The 21,219-nt window shown below is 32.9% G+C and overlaps 1 protein-coding gene across 1 annotated transcript in view; it reads left to right on the top strand.

Annotated features, from left to right (window-relative positions):
* Positions 1-524: 524 nt before the first annotated feature.
* LOC129802822 (IQ motif and SEC7 domain-containing protein 2) overlaps positions 525-21,219 on the top strand; it is a 107,736-nt gene continuing 87,041 nt past the window's right edge. The window contains exon 1 of the mRNA XM_055848928.1: positions 525-1,022. Within this exon, the coding sequence (XP_055704903.1) occupies positions 817-1,022 (206 nt within the window). The 5' untranslated portion in view covers positions 525-816. The remainder of the gene's footprint in view (positions 1,023-21,219) is intronic.

The following is a 21,219-nucleotide window of genomic DNA, read 5'->3' as shown; positions in this document are numbered from 1 at the left end:
ACTGGAAGCTATTGCAGAATTTTCGAGAGTGTTGTGAAGTTTTGGAAGTGCAAAGAGCTCTGCTATACAAATTGTGGAAGTGCCTGGAAGTGGCGTACACATTTTCAACCTAATATCTCCCCCTTGATTTTTCCATAAATTGTCTAATTTAATATTTTACTGACCATAACGCAAAGCCAAAAATATAATTAAATATTGAAAATAGTTTATAAATAAGTTTAATTCTTTTCCATAATTTTCTTCAATTTTTTTTTAAAGAATTTTAAGAGTGTACCCAGTCAGTAATTCAATTCAAATCAAATAAGACTGAAATTTGCCGGCATTTCGGCGTTAAATATTTATTTGAAATCGTAACAGAAATCGATTATTCATTGAAAAAACAGCGCTCTCTAACAAAAGTTCTGCAACTTTTTGTAAATTCTCAAGATGCTATTGACAGTCCTCAATAGAGGTCACAGTGATCAGCAAGAATTGTTAGCAGTTTCATCGATTTCAATTGACAGTGACATTAGGACGCCCAGCGCAAAAATATTGTTGACATTTTGAATATGTCTGGCGAGTGGTGTGGACGCACGAATCCAAGCTGTGTTTCCCAGTAAATATTGTGGCTTTTCCAGTGAGTTTCCGTGAAAGTGCGTTTGGAAGGAAGTTGTACTTTGAGGAAATACCCCAAAGTGTTGGTTGAATTGTTATTTTTTTGAGTGAAAAGTGCTTTTTTTCTCTGTGTATTGCAACTCTGTTAGTGTCTCGCTGTTTGAGGGATTCCCAAGGGATTCCTGTGTTGATTGGGGGTGTTTAGTGGTTCAGGTGATCCCAATGTGTGATACAGCAATGGGAGAAGTGCCGCCGGCGGACGTTGTGGACTGTGCTGCTGCAGCAATGGAAGATCTCGCGAGGCAGAACTACTTCCTCCGTGAGAAGCTCCGGGAAGTGACTTCAGACAGGGACAGGCTACTCTGCGAAGTAGCCAATTTGCGACTGGAACTAGATATGGCTGAGCTCAAGAGACTCCCGGACGACAAGTAAGTCTCTATTTTTCTCTATTATGCATTTCAATATACTCCATGCGTGCAAGAGATCTCTGACCACGAATCTGGGTCACTTCTCTGGCCACTTTCGCACCTTCTGCCAATATCTCACCCATCGATTTCCACTGTCCGTTTGATTTTTCATCAACCCTCCGGACAATGAACTACCCACCTTCGGAGAGGCGCACTGTTGCGCGTCACCCAGAAAAATCCTGCGCACTACCCACTTCCCGTCACTTCCTGTTTCCCAACATCTCCCCTTCACCCCAGTTTTTTCATCCTCCAATCGGCTTGACTTCCTGCCCAGAATGTCCTTTCCATGGGACACTCAAGATAAGACCCAAAGATTGCAAAGAGATTGCAAAAGCTAATCGACAGAAAGTGCCAAGGGAATTACGAGCAACTATAATGACTTCTAAAATGAATTTTAAAAAATTAAAAAAAAAACACGAATGAAATATTTAAACATTTACTTTAGAAATGAACAATTACACAGATTTTGACATTTTACTATTTTTTTTAATGATATATTTTGGCTAAAATATAAAAAACATCTTAAGTCTGATATAAGAATCACACAAATGTTCTGGAAAAAAAAGAAATTACAAAGCGGCACAATATTAGCGACTATACTAAAAATTGCAAGAAATTGTCATAACTATTTTTAGTTTATTCCTCAGAAATTAAAAAAATCGGCACAAAAGTGGCAGTTGTGTACTAAAAATCGGCATAATTTTAGTACAATTCAGTTTAAAATTTGACAGATTTAAAGTAGAGTAGTCTCTCAATCAATCGGCTCTTTTTCAATCGGGCGAAAAATTTTGTTGACAATTTTCAAGTTTAATTATGAAGCTAAATTGTTCAAATTCGCTGTAGGTCTTCCTATTTTATCGTGATCCTTAATAATTAAGCGCTTTTTGTGAAATTTACAAAGGCTTTGACGCCCAAATCTATCGATAAACCGGATGACATTTAGCCCCAATTGCCCAATTGAGAGAGAGTCTACTGTATTTTGCAATTTAGTTTCTAATTCTGGGCAAATATAGCGGAGAATTTTTAGAACAAGAATAGGCAAGTTCTGGGATGTTCTAAAAATACTAGAATATTGCGTAGCTTATGAAATGACAAAATTTTCTCTCTAATTCTATTTATAAGAATGTACTAAGCTTTTTAGACAATTTATGATTATTTAATTTGTGCAAATTAAATGAATAAAAAAAGCACAAAATTTAGAAGAAAACATTTAGAACAACATTATTACAGTTAAATATTTATTTTTTATTTTATTATATCTTACAAATAAATTCGGAAATTCTATATAATATAATAAAATATAATAATAAATCGATATAATAAAATAAAGAATAAATATTCAACTGTAATAATGTTGTTCTAAATGTTTTCTTATAAATTTTATGCATTTTTATTCATTTGCACTAATTTAAGTAATCACAAATTGTCTGAAAAGCTTTTTTTATAAATAGAATTAGAGAAAAAATTTCATCATTTCTTAAGTTAAACAATATTCTAGTACTTTTTAGAACTTCCCAGAACTTGCCTATTTTTGTTCTAAGTTCTAATTCTTCTTATTCGGAAATTATATAAAAGTCTTTTGTTTTTTTTTATTTCAAAATGTCACTACTAAACTATACTAATTAAATAATTCTATTATGCGTGAGACTAATTCGTTGTTGCAGAATTTGCATTTGAAATGTTTCAAAAACTTTGAAATTAAAAGGTTTAGTTGAAAGGATTTAAAGATACAAATTCTTGATAGAGATGGTAAAATTTCAGAAATTTCACAGCAGTCGCCACCTACTTTAGGCGGAAATTCATGAAATTTCTTGAAATTTACCAATTGATAGATTGATAGAATAAAAACTTCAAAAAAGGATAAATTTGAAAATTAGTTTTTGAATTTAGATCCTCATTTATAGGTTACGTTTTCTCCTCATAAAACCACGAACTTTTCGGAGATTTTATGGTTTCGTTTTCCAATCTAACTAATTTTGTCAATTTGTCAATAAATGAATTGAGAATCTTTTGGAAATTACATTATAAATTTATCTAGAGTAAAGTGATACAAGTTGGACATATTGTTATAAGTTGGACAATTCGCCGGTACAAGTTGGACAGGGATTTTTTCTTGATAAATACAGTACAATTTTTTTTTAAGCACAAGGAACCAAATTATAAAACTAAAACATTAAAAATATACAAATAAAAATGAAGTACTAAATTTATCAAGAAAAAAAGCCCTGTCCAACTTAACTTTTAAATAAATTTTAAGACTGTGTAACACTCATTTTGTTAATTTTGAAATCATAGTATTTTTTACTTCTCTAATTTCCCGTTTTATAGTTTTTTTTTTAATTACTTTACTCGTTATTAAATATTTATTTCTGAAGATATTTCACTCGTAATGCGTTCTCTAATTGGTCAAATATTGGTCACACTCAGAGCTTTATCCAATCAGATACATTGGGCCTAAAATTTCATGCCTTCATTGGGAACGATATTTGTCAAAAATTTACATTTTGTAAATCGCCTACTACGGGTTAAATGTCAAAATTCTGGGCTAGTCCGCTCCCACCTGACGAACACCGAATTATCAGTCAAAAATTGATTAGGTATACGTATCGGTTTTCCTTATTGTCAAAATTCTGTCAAAATGACAATGTAGGGCTTTCCAGTCTCAAAAAATTTACCATAAATTACTTTATTGCAGAATATTGCATTTTCAATTAATTCAAAAGTTCTTGCCCAGGGAATATGCGTTTTCTTTTCCGTATTCCTTGTAGTTTCTATTTAAGTAAAATATTATAGAACTTATGAGCAGGCACTCAAGAATTTTATTACCATTCCTTATTCAAAAATTAAAATTGAAATTAATAAGTCGTTTGAGGATATTTTCAAACTTTAAACAGAAAAAAAATCCTAAAATTGTTCGTAAATGTTTGTTAATTCCCTCTGAGGACTTACGAAATTTTCGTAAATCGAAGAACCCACTAAAAAGTTCGTAAAAGTTTGTATTTTTTTACAAACATTCTTCGTAACATGATCATTTGACGAGACCACGAGACCTTTTTGTTCTTTTACAAACATTTTTTCGTCAATGTTCATTAAACATTAAACATTTAGTTAGACAAAAATGTACGATCAAATGTTTGTTAAAAAACAATAAATGCTCGGAAAATTATATTGTTATGTAAAATGTTTGTGAAAGAACTACAAACTTTTACGAACCTTTTAATGGATCCCCAGTAAGAATTCGCAAACATTTATACAAAAATTACAAATTTTTTTTCTGTGTGTAAGTACGACTAGTAAATTTAATTTACTCCTTATAAATCTTTCTCGAAGTACACTTATAAGACCTTAATAAGTATTGGTTCTATAAGTCAGTTATTTTGTTTCTTGGGTGGTTAATGCCCTAGACACACTTACGACTTAAGCCGGAAGACGGTTTAACGAAATTATAACAAAAATAGTGATTTGACTAAATTCCAATAGTTTCGCCACTAACTAAGGCATTTCTCGGCGTAAGCCGAAACACAGTTTAATCAGAAACGGATTTAAATCGACGACTTAGAATTTAAGTCGAACGACTCGATTTTTTTTTACAAAATTCGTTTTAATCAGTTTTTAGATACTTCTTAATACAGTAGACTCTCTCTCAATTGGGCATTTGGGGCAAAATGTCATCCGGTTTATCGATAGATTTGGGCGTCAAAGCCTTTGTAAATTCCACAAAAAGCGCTCAATTATAAAGAATCACGATAAAGTAGGAAGAATTACAGCGAATTTGAGCAAATTAGTTTCATAATTAAACGTGAAAATTGTCAACAAAATTTTCGCCCGATTGAAAAAGAGCCGATTGAGCGAGAGTCTACTGTACCCTCTACCTTCCCTGTGAATATTATACTTGAAAGATAATTATTTTCAAATTTATAGAGATTTTAAATCTCAAAAATCCTATACTCTGCATGTAAAATCTCAGCCTCAAGTCGCTCTACTGTAAAATTTGCCTACTGCGAATTATTCGTTTCTTATTCTGAGCGATCGAAATGTAATCTGATCATTATTTTGATTATAATTCAGTTAAGCCGTCTTTCGGCTTAAGTTATAAGTGTGTCTAGAGGGCATAATACTGCCACTGACTTATCGGTATAGATTTCCTATCAAATATGACATAAAACCTAAATTAGAAATCTGGGATTTGGGTCTGTGACGTTGCTGTGAATGCTCTAAATTTCTTCTCCATAGAATTGATTAGAAGAAAATGGATAATAATAACTACAGAAACAAATCATTGAACAAATACTCAATGACCCTTTGTACTTAAGTCCATAAACCTCACTTGAATTCAATTGAAATTTAATCCAATTGCTTGAGAAGTGATTAAGACTAAAGACAGTCGACTGCATTAACAGCGATAAGACGTGCTCATTTGTGTGTTGATTGATGTTTTCAATTACATTTTGAATTGTCTTTGTTTCAAGTCAACTTTAAACCAAATTGTATCTGCGGTTGTTTCCAAACTTTCCGCGGTGTCACGCTCATTGAATTTTTGGTTCTTGGGTGTTAACTCCAGCATTTTGCCAAATGGTTTTCCCCATCAGCACTTAGAATTTCACAGTGTTTAGATTTTATTGATTTGCTGGGAAAAATGTGGGATACTTTTTAACAGTGGCAGCAACTGTGCGAGATGGAACTGTTGTTGCTGGTTGTCGCTTCGGGTGATCTGCAAAATGTTAATTTTCTCGAAACAAACAATTAATAAACACACGGTCATTTTTGCCCCCAAGAGAACGTGCTACACTGCATTTTTGTCACGAATTTTATCGATATGAGCAGCACAAGTCAACGTGCAATTTTCTTTGGTGTTTGCTAACCAAATGTTTGTGAGAACATTTGGGCTTTCAGATGGATATTTTCCCTGGATTCCATTTAGTTAAAGTTCATGGGTGAAAAAAAATCGACAGGGGTGCATTTTATTTGAGGTGTTTCCAAGTGAGTCATCAGACTTTGTTTTGTTGTTTGATTCAAAGGCGGTTTGCTTATATAATGGTGTTCCTTTTACAATTTGGTTATGGGAGTTATGAGGTTATTTTAAATTTGTGAGGTTATCCTTTGTTTAACCTCAAAATTCGAGATTATTTTAGATGTGGTGAAAAACCAAAGCTTTCCATTTCCTCGCTATTTTCATCACTTATTTGGGCTTCTGAGATGCACTTAAAACAATTTGGCATGTTTCCAAAAAGCATTCCAAAATATAAAAAAAAAATGATTACTTAAAGAGCAAGTGAAACACACAATAGAGATAGACGGAACTCATTCACTGAGAAAAAAACGGGGGTGCGATTAACTTTTTTTCCTCATAACTTTAACACTTTTTAGGTGTAAAAATATATCAACATTTTTTAATGTTAATTTTACACCTTTTTTGAGGGTAAAATTAACATGAAAAAGGGTAACTTTAATCCCCAATACACCTAAAAAGCATAATATTTACACTGATTTCGGATCAATACTGCATGGTAAAATAAATATTTCCAGAATGTTATTTTAACTTTTTCGGATTTCTCTCATTGTTATTTTACTAACAATTAGGCATATGTCAACGCCAGACATTTTTGATTAGGTCAATTATAGTATTACAATTGGTAAAGTTAATTTTCATTTTTCTAACCTCAAACTAATAATTTTGAATTTTCTTTGAGGTTATGTTCACAAAAATATGAATTTTCAGCTTTTTCATTAAGAGTTTGTATTCTACACAAAATTCTTGATGTCTCTTTATTCTATAAAAAAATGTGAAACGTAAAAACGTGAAAGAAACGTGAATTTGAGGTTATGTTCAATTATACCCTCTTCTAACTTGAATATAGAATGATCTTCAACTTCTTAATAGCGTTTTTTCGGATATACCAAATTTTAATCTGTAGTCTGATCCTGGTAGTTATACAAGATGTAATTCTCAGAACGGTGCATCATACTGTTATTCTGAAGAATAAAAAAATGTGCTTAAATATGCTTTGACTTTTCAGGTTAGAACGAACATAACCTCATATTTAGGTATTACAAGCTTTTAAATTAATTTCTAAAAATGGCGTTCAAGATTTAGTTGTTCGACTGAGAGTTTAAATTATTTTGCTCCAGATTAGGACAATTTTGAGCATTTTGTCACCTATATTGAGGTTAAGTTTACGACAAATCTTCATTGAAAATTAACATATTTAACTAAATTAACATACCACTACGTCATGATCAATTTGATAAAAGTATACTCATTTAAAGTTTTTCTACAGTAGACTCTCTCAATTGGGCATTTGGGGCAAAATGTCATCCGGTTTATCGATAGATTTGGGCGTCAAAGCCTTTGTTAATTCCACAAAAAGCGCTCAATTATAAAGAATCACGATAAAGTAGGAAGAATTACAGCGAATTTGAGCAAATTAGCTTCATAATTAAACGTGAAAATTGTCAACAAAATTTTTCTCCCGATTGAAAAAGAGCCGATTAAGCGAGAGTCTACTGTATTTCAAAATATATCTTCATGTTTAGGTTATGTTAAACATAACCTTTTATATTAAATTTAAATTTTAAGTGGATTAAGTGAAATAAGGCCCTTCATTGAGATTATAAAATTATAACCAAATTTTGCGAGTAGGATTTTATTTTGAGGTTGTATCGCTTACTTAAATACGCTTTATTTTTTGAGGTTATATTGAACATAACCTCACATTCTCAAAGAATCTCTGGGCTAAATAAGACAGTTGAAGGTGCGTAAGAACATTTCTGTTTTGCAAAGTATCTGCTAAGCATTTGTAAAATTCTTTGTCGTGGAACGTGCCTTGGTAGAGCAATAAACATTTCATGGTACTTTGGACATCATTAGTGTCCGCGAAGGCGGCAAAATCAGAGCCACCGAAAGTGATGCTGAGCGAGTAGGTGGATTTCGAAGATCACAAGAACTGCCCAAAACGGACAAAATTGATCTTAATTGCACAAGATCGAGCGGTCATAGATTATGTTAGAGTGTCTGTAAATGTGACAGAAGTGCGTGGAATTGGCCAAATTTGTTAATTAGATTTTTTTCTTGTATCTTGTCAAATGTATCACATTTATTAATGTCATTTACCTTAAAAGTAAAGATTTTGTGGGAAATATTATTTTTGGGGTAATTTTTTGCTCTGTTGAATAGCTTTTTTTTATGGAGTTTTATTGACTGTAAAATAGTTATATTTGCTAATTTTTTGGGTGATTGCTTTTCTTTATCATTTGACCGAATTCTCTTTTTTTTTTGACACACTCAAAATCGACTTTCAGCTACTTAATTTTTCTTTCTTTGCTATCGACTGTTTGAGGATTGATGATCAAAGGTTGGCGATACTATTGATTTCTCTTTTTGAGATTTGCATTTTCATTGGAATTGAGATAAGAATTTTCCTAGGAAAGTCAAAAATTTGTAATTTGCAATTGTATGACGTGTGTATTTGTCTTGTTCTTTGTGTTTTAAGTGAATATATTTCTTCAAATGGTTGATGTTGAGAGAGAGAATATAAATTCTCCAATTCATATAATAAAACCAGAGTGTTTTAGAATTGAAAAGCGTAATCGAGAGTTGGTGTGAGTCAGAAGCAAATAAATTAACATTTGCTAGCTCTTTGGCTTTGTTTCTCACAGAATATAACTTCTCTATGTTGAATTTTAAAATTGCCATACAGTGTTTTCCACACATTTTTAACCCTTTCATACACTCTGGCAATTAATTGAGAAAGAAATTGTGATGGAACTTTGGGTTATAACATCGTTCCCATCCACCCAGGGTACAATCTCAGTTGGTGATCTAGCGATAAATGAACAATTAACACTTGATTGGTGTTGATGATATGCAAAAGAAGGCACTTTTAGCACCTCAACATTTAATTGAAGACTGGGATACAAGAGAGAATAGGCCTCTGGTGGGTGTTTTGTTCTAATTTTGAGACACTTTCCGTGGGATTTTCCTCCAGACAATTTCCCAAATTAGATCTTGGAGAAAGAGACCTCTTCGAAGAAGCCTCTTCAACCTCTCTGTGAGTCTGCTTTTGAAGTGAATTGATTTTTTTTTGTTACCCATTCAGCAATTGTTACTCAATTATCTGCCATCACTATAGTTACACAATTTTCTGTGAATTGATGGTTTGAATGGTTAATTAGGTGAATTTTCGCGTAATTCAATTTTTGGGCACAAAATTGCCCCTTTTACGCAATTAATTATAAAATCATTACATTATCACCACGTCACAACCACAATATCACCCCTTTATTACCATCAGCTTTTATTTTGATTGATTTATCGCGCAAAGTTGCACAGAAAAGAAATCTCTCTGTGATTTATAGCCTCGAAAGAGAAATGTTTCATGATTATATTTAGTTAATTGATTGTCCAGCTGAAATGCATCAATGCATGAACGCATCTTTTTTTTGCGAGAGCAAAGAATTTCTTCGTTGTTTATAGTTGATGTTTTTCGGGCGTGTGTTACAAAAACCCAGAATTACTGATCCACATTAAACACCACTCTTCCTCATTATTGTAAAATTTATATTAACTTTTTCTCTTTACAATATCACTTCCCGTGAATTATTTCACGATGTATAAATTAATTGAGTGGCCATGTTTTGAATTAGACTCACTAAATAAGTGGCAATAATTTCTTACGTCTTTCACTAAATTTGTGCCCCAATGAAATATTAAGTGTATGGAATAAGTTTAGAGATTAATTAGATGTTTCGTCATGTTTTTGAGGGTTCGTTTTGAGATTCACTAGCACTTGAAGTATCGTTTGAGTGGTACACATACAGATCCGTGTCAAAAATCCCCTTGCATATTTAAATATTTTATATGGGACTATCGAAACTATTGCTTAGTTTATTTTATTAAAGAATTTAAATGCCTCATATTGGATTGTTTTAATAAAGAAAATAACTTAACCGATCCTTGGTCTGGCTTCTTTTTTAGTACTAAAAATATAAAATGTAAAGCATTTTTTTTATTCTAAATTAATTCCCACTGAACAATTGCAAAATACTTTATACAACTGAATACAAGAATTGCAAATATTCGTCACAAATGTTGTAAATAATCATGTACTTTTAGTACATTACTAAATTTAGTACACACACCTGTTTTTAAATATTTTCAATATAGTATTACATACTCCTTTATTAACTTGTTTCTTTAGGAGATTTAGTATGTTACCTATATTATACCTTTATGGTTTGATGTACTAAAACAAATTAACATTAATAGTACTAAAACGTGTTATGTTTACATTTTAGAACATCCGATCTCAATTTAATATTTTGCACAAAAATGGATATCTACAAAGCTAATCACGATTAGTTAACAACATTTATCTGTCCTACTATCAAAAAGTAGTAGCATCACTGAGAGAAATCCGAAAAAGTTAAAATAACATTCCGGAAATGTTTATTTTATCCTGCAGTATTGATCCGAAATTGGTGTAAATATTACCCTTTTTATGTGTATTAGGCGTTAAAGTTACCCATTTTCATGTTAATTTTACCCTTAAAAAGGTGTAAAATTTACATTAAAAAATCGTCGGTTGCCTCAGCAACTGTGCTAACTGCATTTGCTTTGTGTCAGCATCGTTGTAAGCAACGCATCGCTGCGCGGCGTTTGCAATGAATGCAGACACAAAGCAGATGCAGTTAGCACAGTTGCTGAGGCAAACGACGAAATGTTGATATATTTTTACACCTAAAAAGCGTTAAAGTTACAAGGAAAAAAAGTTAATTGCACCCTCTTTTTTTCTCAGTGATATACTCCCTACTATATATACCAACACTGCAACAAAGTTGTCAAATATTCTGGAATTTAAAACACTCTTATTTGAATAGTTTACTGTCAAAAGTTGAGATTTTTTAAATAAGTATTCTTGGGCTTTTTTCTAGGCGAAGGTTTCCTGGCTTCGCACACACTGATTTCGAACACTTGATATTTTTCCATATTCTTTAAATGAATCTGACTTAATTTTTTTCAGGAATTACGTGGCTTAGTACTAGATATTAAATTGCATTGCCATTAGTCAGATTCATTAAAGGTATATGGGAAAACTATGCAGTGTTCGAAGCCAGAGTGTGTACGAAGCCTGAAAACCTTCCCTTAAAAAACAAATATCGATTTAACTTTTTAGTACAAGATATTCGCTGAATAAAAACTAAATGTGTAATTTTGCATTGTATTGTTATTATTTATTATTTTTTTTCTAGTTCTTCTACTCGCTTGTTTTCTTAGAGTGTTTCTATAAAATGATAACAAACATAAATCTTGAAAACATAAAAAAAAGAAATTAAAAGAATATTTGTACAACTTTTTAGAACTTAAATAGTTTCTAAAATCTCCATTAGGAGTACCATTGTTGACTGTGGAGATATGAATCAGTAGTCAGAGTCATCTATTAGCGAACAATAAAAGTAAACCAATAAAAAATACAGTTAAACATTTTTATGGTGGGAACTGTATAACTCTAGTGTTTCCTCTTCCGTATCGCAAGAGGGTAAAAACTACCACGGAAATTAACCCTGAGGAAGATTGTGTATACATAAAAAAATTATTCATGTTATACTATGAAGTTCTTAATTAAAAATATGCTACACATTCAATTGAGGGAAATTTTTTATACATGTGACGATCGTATCACTTTGTTGTCACACATTACATGGAGAAGAATAAGAGAGGAGTTCTTTCGTATATATAATGTTGGAAGAGCGAGAGGAAAAGTCTTTTGAGGCACCACAATAAATTTAATTATGAATGCACGCGTTCTCGAAAGAGCTATTTCTGTATGGATATTAAGTGTCTTTAATAATTTTAATGCTTGCACTAGACTCTAACACAAACACTGGATGGTGTGGACTTCTTTTGTGTTTTATTGCATCCGCATTACACGCCCAGCCAATGGGGTGATGATTGTGAGGAGGCTGGAAAGGAGTTGGAGAATCAAAGACGATATATAGAAATTTATCAAATTGAAGAGACTGCAAATGATTCTAAATAATTTTCTCTCACTTATGCACTTTGGAGGCAATTTTTCTTCATCAATTTCCAAGTTTGTTTGCCTGGGTGAAGACAACATTTTTTTATTTAATTTTTTTCTAAGTCCCCTTGCTCAGTAGATCTTGGTAGAATCTCTCAGATGGTCTGGAATGAGATGGAAAATGTTACGGTTTCTCGTGTGCAGTGTCTATCATATTTTTCTTTGCCATCGCTATGAATTAAGAATAGAAATAGAGTGAGAGAGGAGTACACAAGAAGACCGTTTTCACATGCTGAGAATTGTTAAGATAGAGTTGGAGGAAGATGAAAAAATGGATAGAAGAAAGGCGACTTATGTGATGCGCGAATAACATGATTTTTTTCACGTAGATGAAAATCCCAACAATATCTCATGCTTGGTTCTTTTCCATTCCACGTTCTTCAGCATTAGGGGAGAATGGGATAGTTTTAATTTCCGCGTTCTTTAATGTCAGGGAATTTCTGGTGAGGAGGGAGACTAGAACTCCTGACATTTGTGTAACATATAGCGAGAATTCTATCACTTGACTCACTGCGGGTCCTTAATGGTTTTATTAAAAAGATCTAACTTGCATTTTTATTAATTAATTGATCATTTTGGTAATTAATGAAAGGCGGTGTTCTCAATGCTATACGTTGTTTTCAACTTTGGAACGTTTTTGGGGCATGTTTCTTAGGGGATCTCAGTGGCGCAATAGATAAGACCGTTGGGTCTTGGGCGATGAGATCTAGGGGAAGGTTTTGAAGCTTCGTACTAAAAAAGGAGTCCAAGATTTAAGATTTTTTACTGAATGCCACACACACCGAATCAATTATATCACTATGTCAAAAAAATCTCCTACTTTTTGAGTTCATAATTCTGCCTCACAAAATTCCGGGAAGTCCTTGGATTTTCCTCTACAGGAAAATGAAAATGTAACGGCATTTTTTACGAGGGTGCCCTGGTTAACTCAGCTTCGTACCACTTTTTCCCACCTCTGTAGGCCTCATTTTCCCCGAAAACATTACACCAGACACAAAAATTTGGGCATTGCTACTTAGATGGAACTTTCATCTACTTGTTTTCACCATTTGTAGGAGGTATCACGCATTAAAAATCAATTTTAAGCTATTTTTCTAACACATGTTTTTTGACACTCGGAGAACCATTTTTTCCCTGCATTGTGACCGTCAGTTAAGAGCTTGGTTAGGTATGATTCTCTCATAATCACACATATTGTAATCCTCGGATTTTCTCTAACACCTCCAATTGGTTTTACAGAACATATGCCGGACGTAACTGATTTCAAAAATGACCAGCCACCTATTTAAAGTGAAATGTGGGAAGTTCCATTTTAAAACAAGGAAAATTGAATGAGAAATACTTAAAATACATCGAAGTGGCAATTTAAGAATCACATCTACCATAAGCAGCCTAGTTTCATTACTGCACAAATCAGAAAGCACTTATCACATCTATTGTAATCTTCGTATTTTCTCTAATACTTCGAATCTGTCTTACAGAACATTTTTTGAACAGCAGTGATTCTTAGAATTATCAGTGATTAATTTAAAGTAAAATATGAAAAATTCCGCTTGAAAAGAAAGCAAATTGGATGAAAAATTCTCAAAATGCACCGCATAGGCAATGAAAGAATCACACTTACCATAAGCAGATACAGGCTTAATGTTTGATTTGACAGAAGTGAAATAAAAACATCTGATGAAGTCTCATTTTGATGGGGAAGTGCGTGTTTTCCTTCGAGATTTTAGTGAAAATTGTTTGATATCCCAATTTTCTTGTGAATTTATTCAGTGGTCACTAATTTTGACAGATGTTTTTACGAAGCTGCAAAATTCAATTTTCCTTAGCTACAAGGGTGGTAATTTTTATGAATTTTCCTCCACCCAGAAAAACGGCCCCCTTCAAGCAAAAGATTTTCACGGTAAATATTAACCCTAATAAACCCTCTATAACTTGGAGTAGTTGCTTTTTCGAAAAGACACTTGCAGTGTGCAAAAATGCATAAAATATTACACATCATTATTATGATTTTAGATCTATTTTTTTATTTTTGCCTTTTGGACCCAGGAAAAAAGGCCTGGGCTTCCAAGTTTGTCAGGAAATGTGAGATGTAGGACTAGCTTTTAGATTATATGTCCATGGATGAAATTCATTTAGTAACTTGGAAAAAAATCAACTTTTACGAAGCTGCAACGTTACGAAGCTGCAAAATCTTCCCCTATGGTTCGACTCTCACAGTTGTGAGTTCGAGTCCCGTCCGGTGCACGGAAGAACCATTCACCACGGGGAAGGCGTTCCTGGGCGATCTACGATCAGCAGATTCTTCCAATACGAGCACATTGTAATACAAAATAAAGTGTCTCGACACGATTAATTAAAATAATGATAATGTTTCTTAACTATTCTCATATCATAAAGTATAATACAATAAGAGAAGGCTTTCAGGCTTCGCACACATGTAGCTTCGAACACTTCATATTTTTTCGATATTCCTTCTATGAATTTGCCATAAAAGCAATGTTTTAATAGCCAGTCTCATTAAAAATGACAATTACATATTTCTTGAAAAAATTAGGTCAGATTCATTAAATGAATATGGGAAAAAATATGAAGTGTTCGTAGCTAGATTATGTGCGAAGCCTGAAAACCTTCCCCTACCTAGTTAGCTTTTATCTTATTTACGATTGTCTTTCTAAAATTGTCATAAGATTCTAATCAAAATCTTTGTACAAAACTGCCCCCCTATCCCCTGTTGCATATAGTGTTGCTCTGTTTATTGTTTGTGTTTTCCCACCGTGGGCAACGATACCAGCGGGAAAATTAATTTGTAAAGTTCTTTCACGAGTCGCCACCATCCGGCTTCAATTTTCCCGTGAGGGTGATTGAAACTGTTACGAGAAGTCATAATAATAATCACTTCGGGGGTGAGATTATATGGTCAGAATGATGCGTCATGTTTGAAATTTGAATTAAAACGGTGGGAAATGTACGAGTTGAAATTTCAATTGTTGAAGCACTCCGATGTGTTTGTACACAATAAAAGTTTAAATTTCATCATGACCTTTCGTCCAAATGAAAATGACAAATATTTAATCAATCGATTCCGGGGAAGAGTCAATATAGCAACTCTTGGTTCCAAGCACATTCAGAGAATGGAAACATCAAATGTCCCCCGGAGGAAGAAGAGGGAACAAAGTGCTGACAGAGAGTGTCTGATAAGGGAAATGACCTTAACCACCATTATTTCCCATGAACTCACATATTGGAAGCTTATTTTTCTGGGGACACATTTCTCTCATTTCTCACTACTGGGGATCAACCTTGTCCACAACCGGAGTCATCCACATAATCCCACAATGATGAAAGGCTGTCACGTGCCCCGATTTAAATTTGGTGGGAAGGCAAATAAGAGCATCAGGGCAGAAAGTTGCATTAATTGATTTTTCAGGCATCATTTGCTCCCTGAATGATTTTCTCAAGGAACACACCAATGGTCTTCCACTCATGAAATATCGGTGGAACAATCGAAGTTTATTGCTCAAAGTGAGTGTGTATGAAAATAATTGAAAATTATTTCCTCGATGTTGGCTTTTTTTTATCTTAATGGCACTAACATAAATATTTGCTGTTTGACATTAGAGCTCTGGCGATGCTTGAGGATTTTCTATGAGATTTATTCTGGCTGAAAATATTGCTTTCACATCGTCATCATTTTGTATAATTCACTTAGTGGACGCTCTGATGGAGATTGGATTAGGGGAGTTATGGTCTCTATGAGTTTGGTCAGAGTTGAGCTTTCCTCTGTTGTGCTATCAAGTTTGGATATGGAAAACTTTTTTATTAAAATCGCATTAATGATGCCTATTTACTCTTGAGTTAAGTATTTAAATCAGGAAATCGTTGCAGGATTATAGGACTTATCATTAAATAATTTTATTTTAGGAAAATTATATAGTATTCGTACTTGTTATTGTTATTCAGAATTTAATCATTTGTTATATATATTACTATACAAAATATCAATTGTGTTTTTGGAAATGCTTAATTTATTAGTACTAAAGTGGAGCGGTGTATAATTGGGTGTTTAATTTTGATAATGTTTGGATTTAAATTTAAATTGAAACTGAATTTATAATCTTGGCACGATTTTGACCTTCATATTTCAATTAAGAAATTAATCTAGTGTTGTAGAGTTTTAGACCATTTATCTTTATATCTTCTTCAAATAATTCAGCATTTATTGAATTGCAAAACCGAATTATTATACATCGTCATAAAAAAAATGAATAGGTTCATTCCTGGAACTGAGATTGAAATTAAGATCATGCAAATTTTTTTACCTTGGTATTTCAAAGTTAAAAGTTATTGCAATTTTTTAGTTTTGTTTTTTAAATACCTTTATTTTAAAACTTTTCAGTCTCAGAATTGAAGTTAATGCCTTTTTAATTGAGTTTATTTAATTTTAATATAAATATAAATTAGGATCTTATACAATCTAACCTATAATCAGGCTTAAGCACATGGTTTAATAAGGGTTACAGACTGGAGACTTATAAGTGATCTTCAGACTAGAGGTTTAGCCCAGTTCCAGAAGATCTCAAAATCGTAAATAGCAAACAATTTTATTGCTTTTTCTAAATTTAATATGTCATTTGTCCTTAATAATCCAATTCTAAGGTAAATTTTTCCAAAAAATCTTGATTGTTGAAAAATTATTATAGTTAAGCCATATGGCTAAGTCTCAGATCTGAAGCCCGTATTATAAGTGGTGTTCCGACTAGAGGTTTAGCCCAGTTCACGAAGGTTTCCAATTCCTAAATAGCGAACAAATTTATAGCTTTTTAAGAGCCTAATTGCTTAATTATCTTTAATAATCCAATCCTTACGTTAATTTTTGCAAAAAAAAATGTGATTGATAAGGAATTAGAGCAGTTAAGTCATAAGCCTTAGATCCTTTTCTCTAATTCCTTATCATATCAATCAAGATTTTTGGTAAAATATTGACTTAGAATTGGGTACTAAAGGAAAATTATTCATTGGATTCTGAAAAACCAATAAAATTGGTTGCTGTTAAGAATTTTGTAGCCTTAAGCAACAGGGCTAAGCCTGGATTTTGATAAGCACTTTGGTCCAGTTTTCGAAGATCTTGAAGTCCTCTATAACAAAGAATAGTATTTTTTCAAAATATAGTGGGCCATTTGCCTTTAATACCCTACTCTGAGTTAAAATTTTCTTAAGTCTTGTTTGATTAGAAGTTAGAGAAGTTAAGCCATATCAGTAAACTTTAGTCTCCGTATAAAGCGGTCCTTATACGGGTTTCAGACATAAGGCTTAGCCATAAGGCTTAACTTCTCTTATTTTTTATCAGTTGAAAATTTTTGGAAAATCTTGACTTAGAAACGGATTATTAAGAAAAATTAATCTATTTCAATCTGAAGAACAAATTGAATTGGTTGCTATTTAGGATTTTGAGTCTTTCGGGAACTGGACTAAACCTCTAGTCTGAAGATCGCTTTAGACTAGAAGTTTAGTCCAGTTCCTGAAAGTCTTATAATTCATAATAGCAAATAATTTTTTTCACGTATTCATAAACTAATGGTTTATTTACCTTTAATATCTAATCTTAAATCAAATTAACAAAAAAATCTTGACTGAAGGCCGTATGTCTGAAGCCTGTACGAGGTTCCTTCTATATCAAACAAAACATCAAGACAAGACATCAAAACAAGACATCAAACAAAATATATCTCATTCTTATGAGTCAAATACTTATTATTATCGTATTGATTAGTGTCTTACTCTGACCTTGGATTTTAACTTTAGGAACCTAGCTTATCCGTACAGGCGCTCTTAAAAGGTTTCCATATTAGAAGTTTAGCCCAGATCCTCTATGTTTTGAATTTTCAAAGAGCAAGAAACCGCAATAATTTTTCAAGTTTCAACATTTAATTGATCAATTTAACTGAAAATAAATTAGTGCGATATTAGTCATAGTGACGAAACTTAAGTCTGAAGACTGTGACCCCTAAAGTCGTCTTTAGACCAGAGGGTTACCCTAGTTTCCAAAGGTCTCACATTTCCCAACAACAAGTAATTCTACTGATTTTTTTGTCAAAATCTGATACTGTGCTGTCTCTTTATATGCACAGCTTTTGTGTCGGTTTCATTCAAAATCATTTTGTTTACATTTTGACAAAGTAATAAAGAAAATTATTTTCTTGGTAACTAATTTTTCTTGTTTTTAATTTTCTTAATTTTATTTTTTCTGTCTCTTATTATATTTAAAATAACACGGGAAATTCTAGAACAATAAAAAAATGATAATTTATTAAAAGAAAGAAAAAAACCGTTGGGAATTTAAAAAAAGTTGTGCATATTCAGAGAGAGAACTGTCAAAAAAGTACCCAAACTGTGCATATAGCGAGACAGCACTGTAGATCAATTTACTGTCTTGGGTACTTCTATCCTAGTTTTAAAAAAATCTTAAAATTCCCTTTTTACAACATCAATCCAGTTAAGTCAAATGGATAAATCTTAAGCCTGAATCCTGAACAAATAATACGCAATAAGTATTATTTTTTCTGAATGAATAAATTATTAAATTTTCAAGAAAATCTCAATTAAAATCTTCCTTGCTTGGCTGATTACTAGGGGAATGTAGGTATGGTTCGCACATAGTGAACCTTCAAACGATGCGAATTTTCTCTTTGTTTGTAAAGAGCTAGGTCGTCACGTCTTAGCCATACGATAGTTGATTATTAACCTCATAAGGCGAGATGAGAAATGGTAAACCAGTTCTTTGCAAACAAAGAGAAAATTCGCATCGTTTGAAGGTTCACTCTGTGCGAACCATGCCCACATTCCCCTAAGTGATTTTGGGGTTTAAAATTGGACCTCATAGTCCAATTCAATAAGGCGTGAGACTTTCTATTCTAATTTCATTTCCAAGAGCATTCTCTTAATAAAACGCTAATAGAGAAAGGCTAGTCGGTCTAAATCTGTCTCCAAAAATTCTCTTTTTGTTCTTCTATGAAGAGTGACAGTTTAGATTAATAGTTCTGTAATCAGTTCCGTGATTTTCTCCCTAGAATATTCATCAACAAACATTAACCGTCGTACTTCAATTTTCCAGTCCAATGCAGACAGTCGCGACAAAGATTAACTTTACAAAGTGATCTTCCAGTTCTTATGATCATTTATTATGTCACCCTATTAGCACCAAAAATGCCTTTTATTAAGAATGCTTTTTGTATGTTGGTTTTCCGTCAACTACTGAAATTATTGTTTCACGAGGAGGGCGATTATTGATCTCACACGAGGAATAAATGCTAATTGAAGTCTCGTGTTTGGATACTTGGAGCCAACATCCCATATAAAAGACCTATTGAAAGTTTTAATGCCTTTCCTCTCGGGGTCTTCAAAGTCACCTGGATGAATTTTTCAGCAGGATGCAATATTTGCCGCCAAATTGCACGAGACATAAGGGCAGGTGTTTTAGTGAAATTGCATACACCTGCTCCCTCTTTCTGGTGTCTGACTCACCCCTTTTCGGGGTCATATTGACCTCTCATCCACTTGGATGAAATGGTGCAATTTGTCAAAGTGTGATCAGTGAATTTCCATAAATTTTCCAACCTTATCATTTGGTTAAAGCTGAACGGAATATCATTTTCAAGCACATTTGTGTGTTAAAAAAGTTTTTTTTATCAATAGTTCGTAGTGCTTGGGGGTTCTTTTATGGCACAATTTTCATAGTATATGTGCTTTGGATTATGTTTTGCGAGGGAATAAGCAGTAAAAGAGAAATATATCACTTTTTGATAATTTGTTATTGCACTCGGTATGTGAGTGATTTTCCAAGAGAGCGGCAATAGCACATTTCAAGGCAAAAAGAAACCGCCACAAGGTCGCTTTTTGGAGGCATTTGGTGACCAAATGTGAATCTTGATCACTTCATGGGGCTTCGTTCAATGCTGCACATCAATTAAAAGTGATATTTTTGCGATGGTGTACAGTATTTAAAAAGTTGTGATAAACTAGTTTAACAGGTTTAAACATGCGCAAGAACTATAATTTTTATTTAAACGTTTTCGGGGATAAACGGTATAAGATAGCGGACATTGGGGTTTGATTGTTTTGAAAGAAATCGTATTCTTTTTTATTGGAAATATCTCAGGGTGAGAATATAAGCTAAACTACTGATCTATCGCTATAGGGGGATCGGGTTATTATCTCATCATCTGCACGATCGATAATTGATCAATTAACTGGTGGAATTTGTGTCAAGTGACTGAGATTCATTGATTGTGAGTATTTTATTTTTTTTACGCAAAAATTAAATGAAGCCAGGCGGATTTTCTTGAATCGCACATTCTCCCACAGTTGAGAAAAATCTAATTAACTCATTAGAATTTTGATTGCTGTCTTTCTTCTTTGGGTGTAAAACATCAACCTATTTAGCATTTAATGGGAATAACGATGGGATGTTCTAAAAGCGCGTCTCATGCTTTCTGATGGGAGTGGATACAACAAAAAAAAACTGTCCAGACGAAAATTATAAATAGAGATTCTCTTTTAGTACATATGATGAATGGTGAATTTTTGGATGGAGAGAGGAATTGAGGGTAATATCTGAGAGTGAATTAAAGTGTGAATGAGTCCAATGAACTCGTCAGTATCTTCCGGCTATGAGTGTCTGGATGATCATCAGCTGTCGCTGGTTTTGTGCAAAAGTGACAATTAAAAGTGTTCTCTCTTGTATGCTCTTGTGCAGGTGATTCATGATGAACATAATAAAAAAGAAGAACGAGTTATGTGACGGCAGGAAGAGACAATCTCACATTGTGGTTGAGATACATTATTCTTGACATAATTTCTTATCTTTTAAATAAAAGAATCAAGGAGTAAACCATGTGGAAACAAACTAAACAAGTCCTAAGGCAAAATATTATATGTCTTCCAATGTAAATATTCTAGTCATTCATTATACAGGAAAACTGCAATAACAAATTGAGTATTTATACTCCTTATTCTCAAGAATACAATTTTGGTTCGAAAATATGTTATTTTCGTAGAATTACTTGGAATTTATGTATTTGAGT

This window comes from Phlebotomus papatasi, chromosome 2, assembly GCF_024763615.1.
Source record: "Phlebotomus papatasi isolate M1 chromosome 2, Ppap_2.1, whole genome shotgun sequence".
NCBI classification, from domain to species: domain Eukaryota; kingdom Metazoa; phylum Arthropoda; class Insecta; order Diptera; family Psychodidae; genus Phlebotomus; species Phlebotomus papatasi.
Note: the sequence above shows the minus strand (reverse complement) of the source record. Positions and strands in the feature narration are given on the sequence as shown.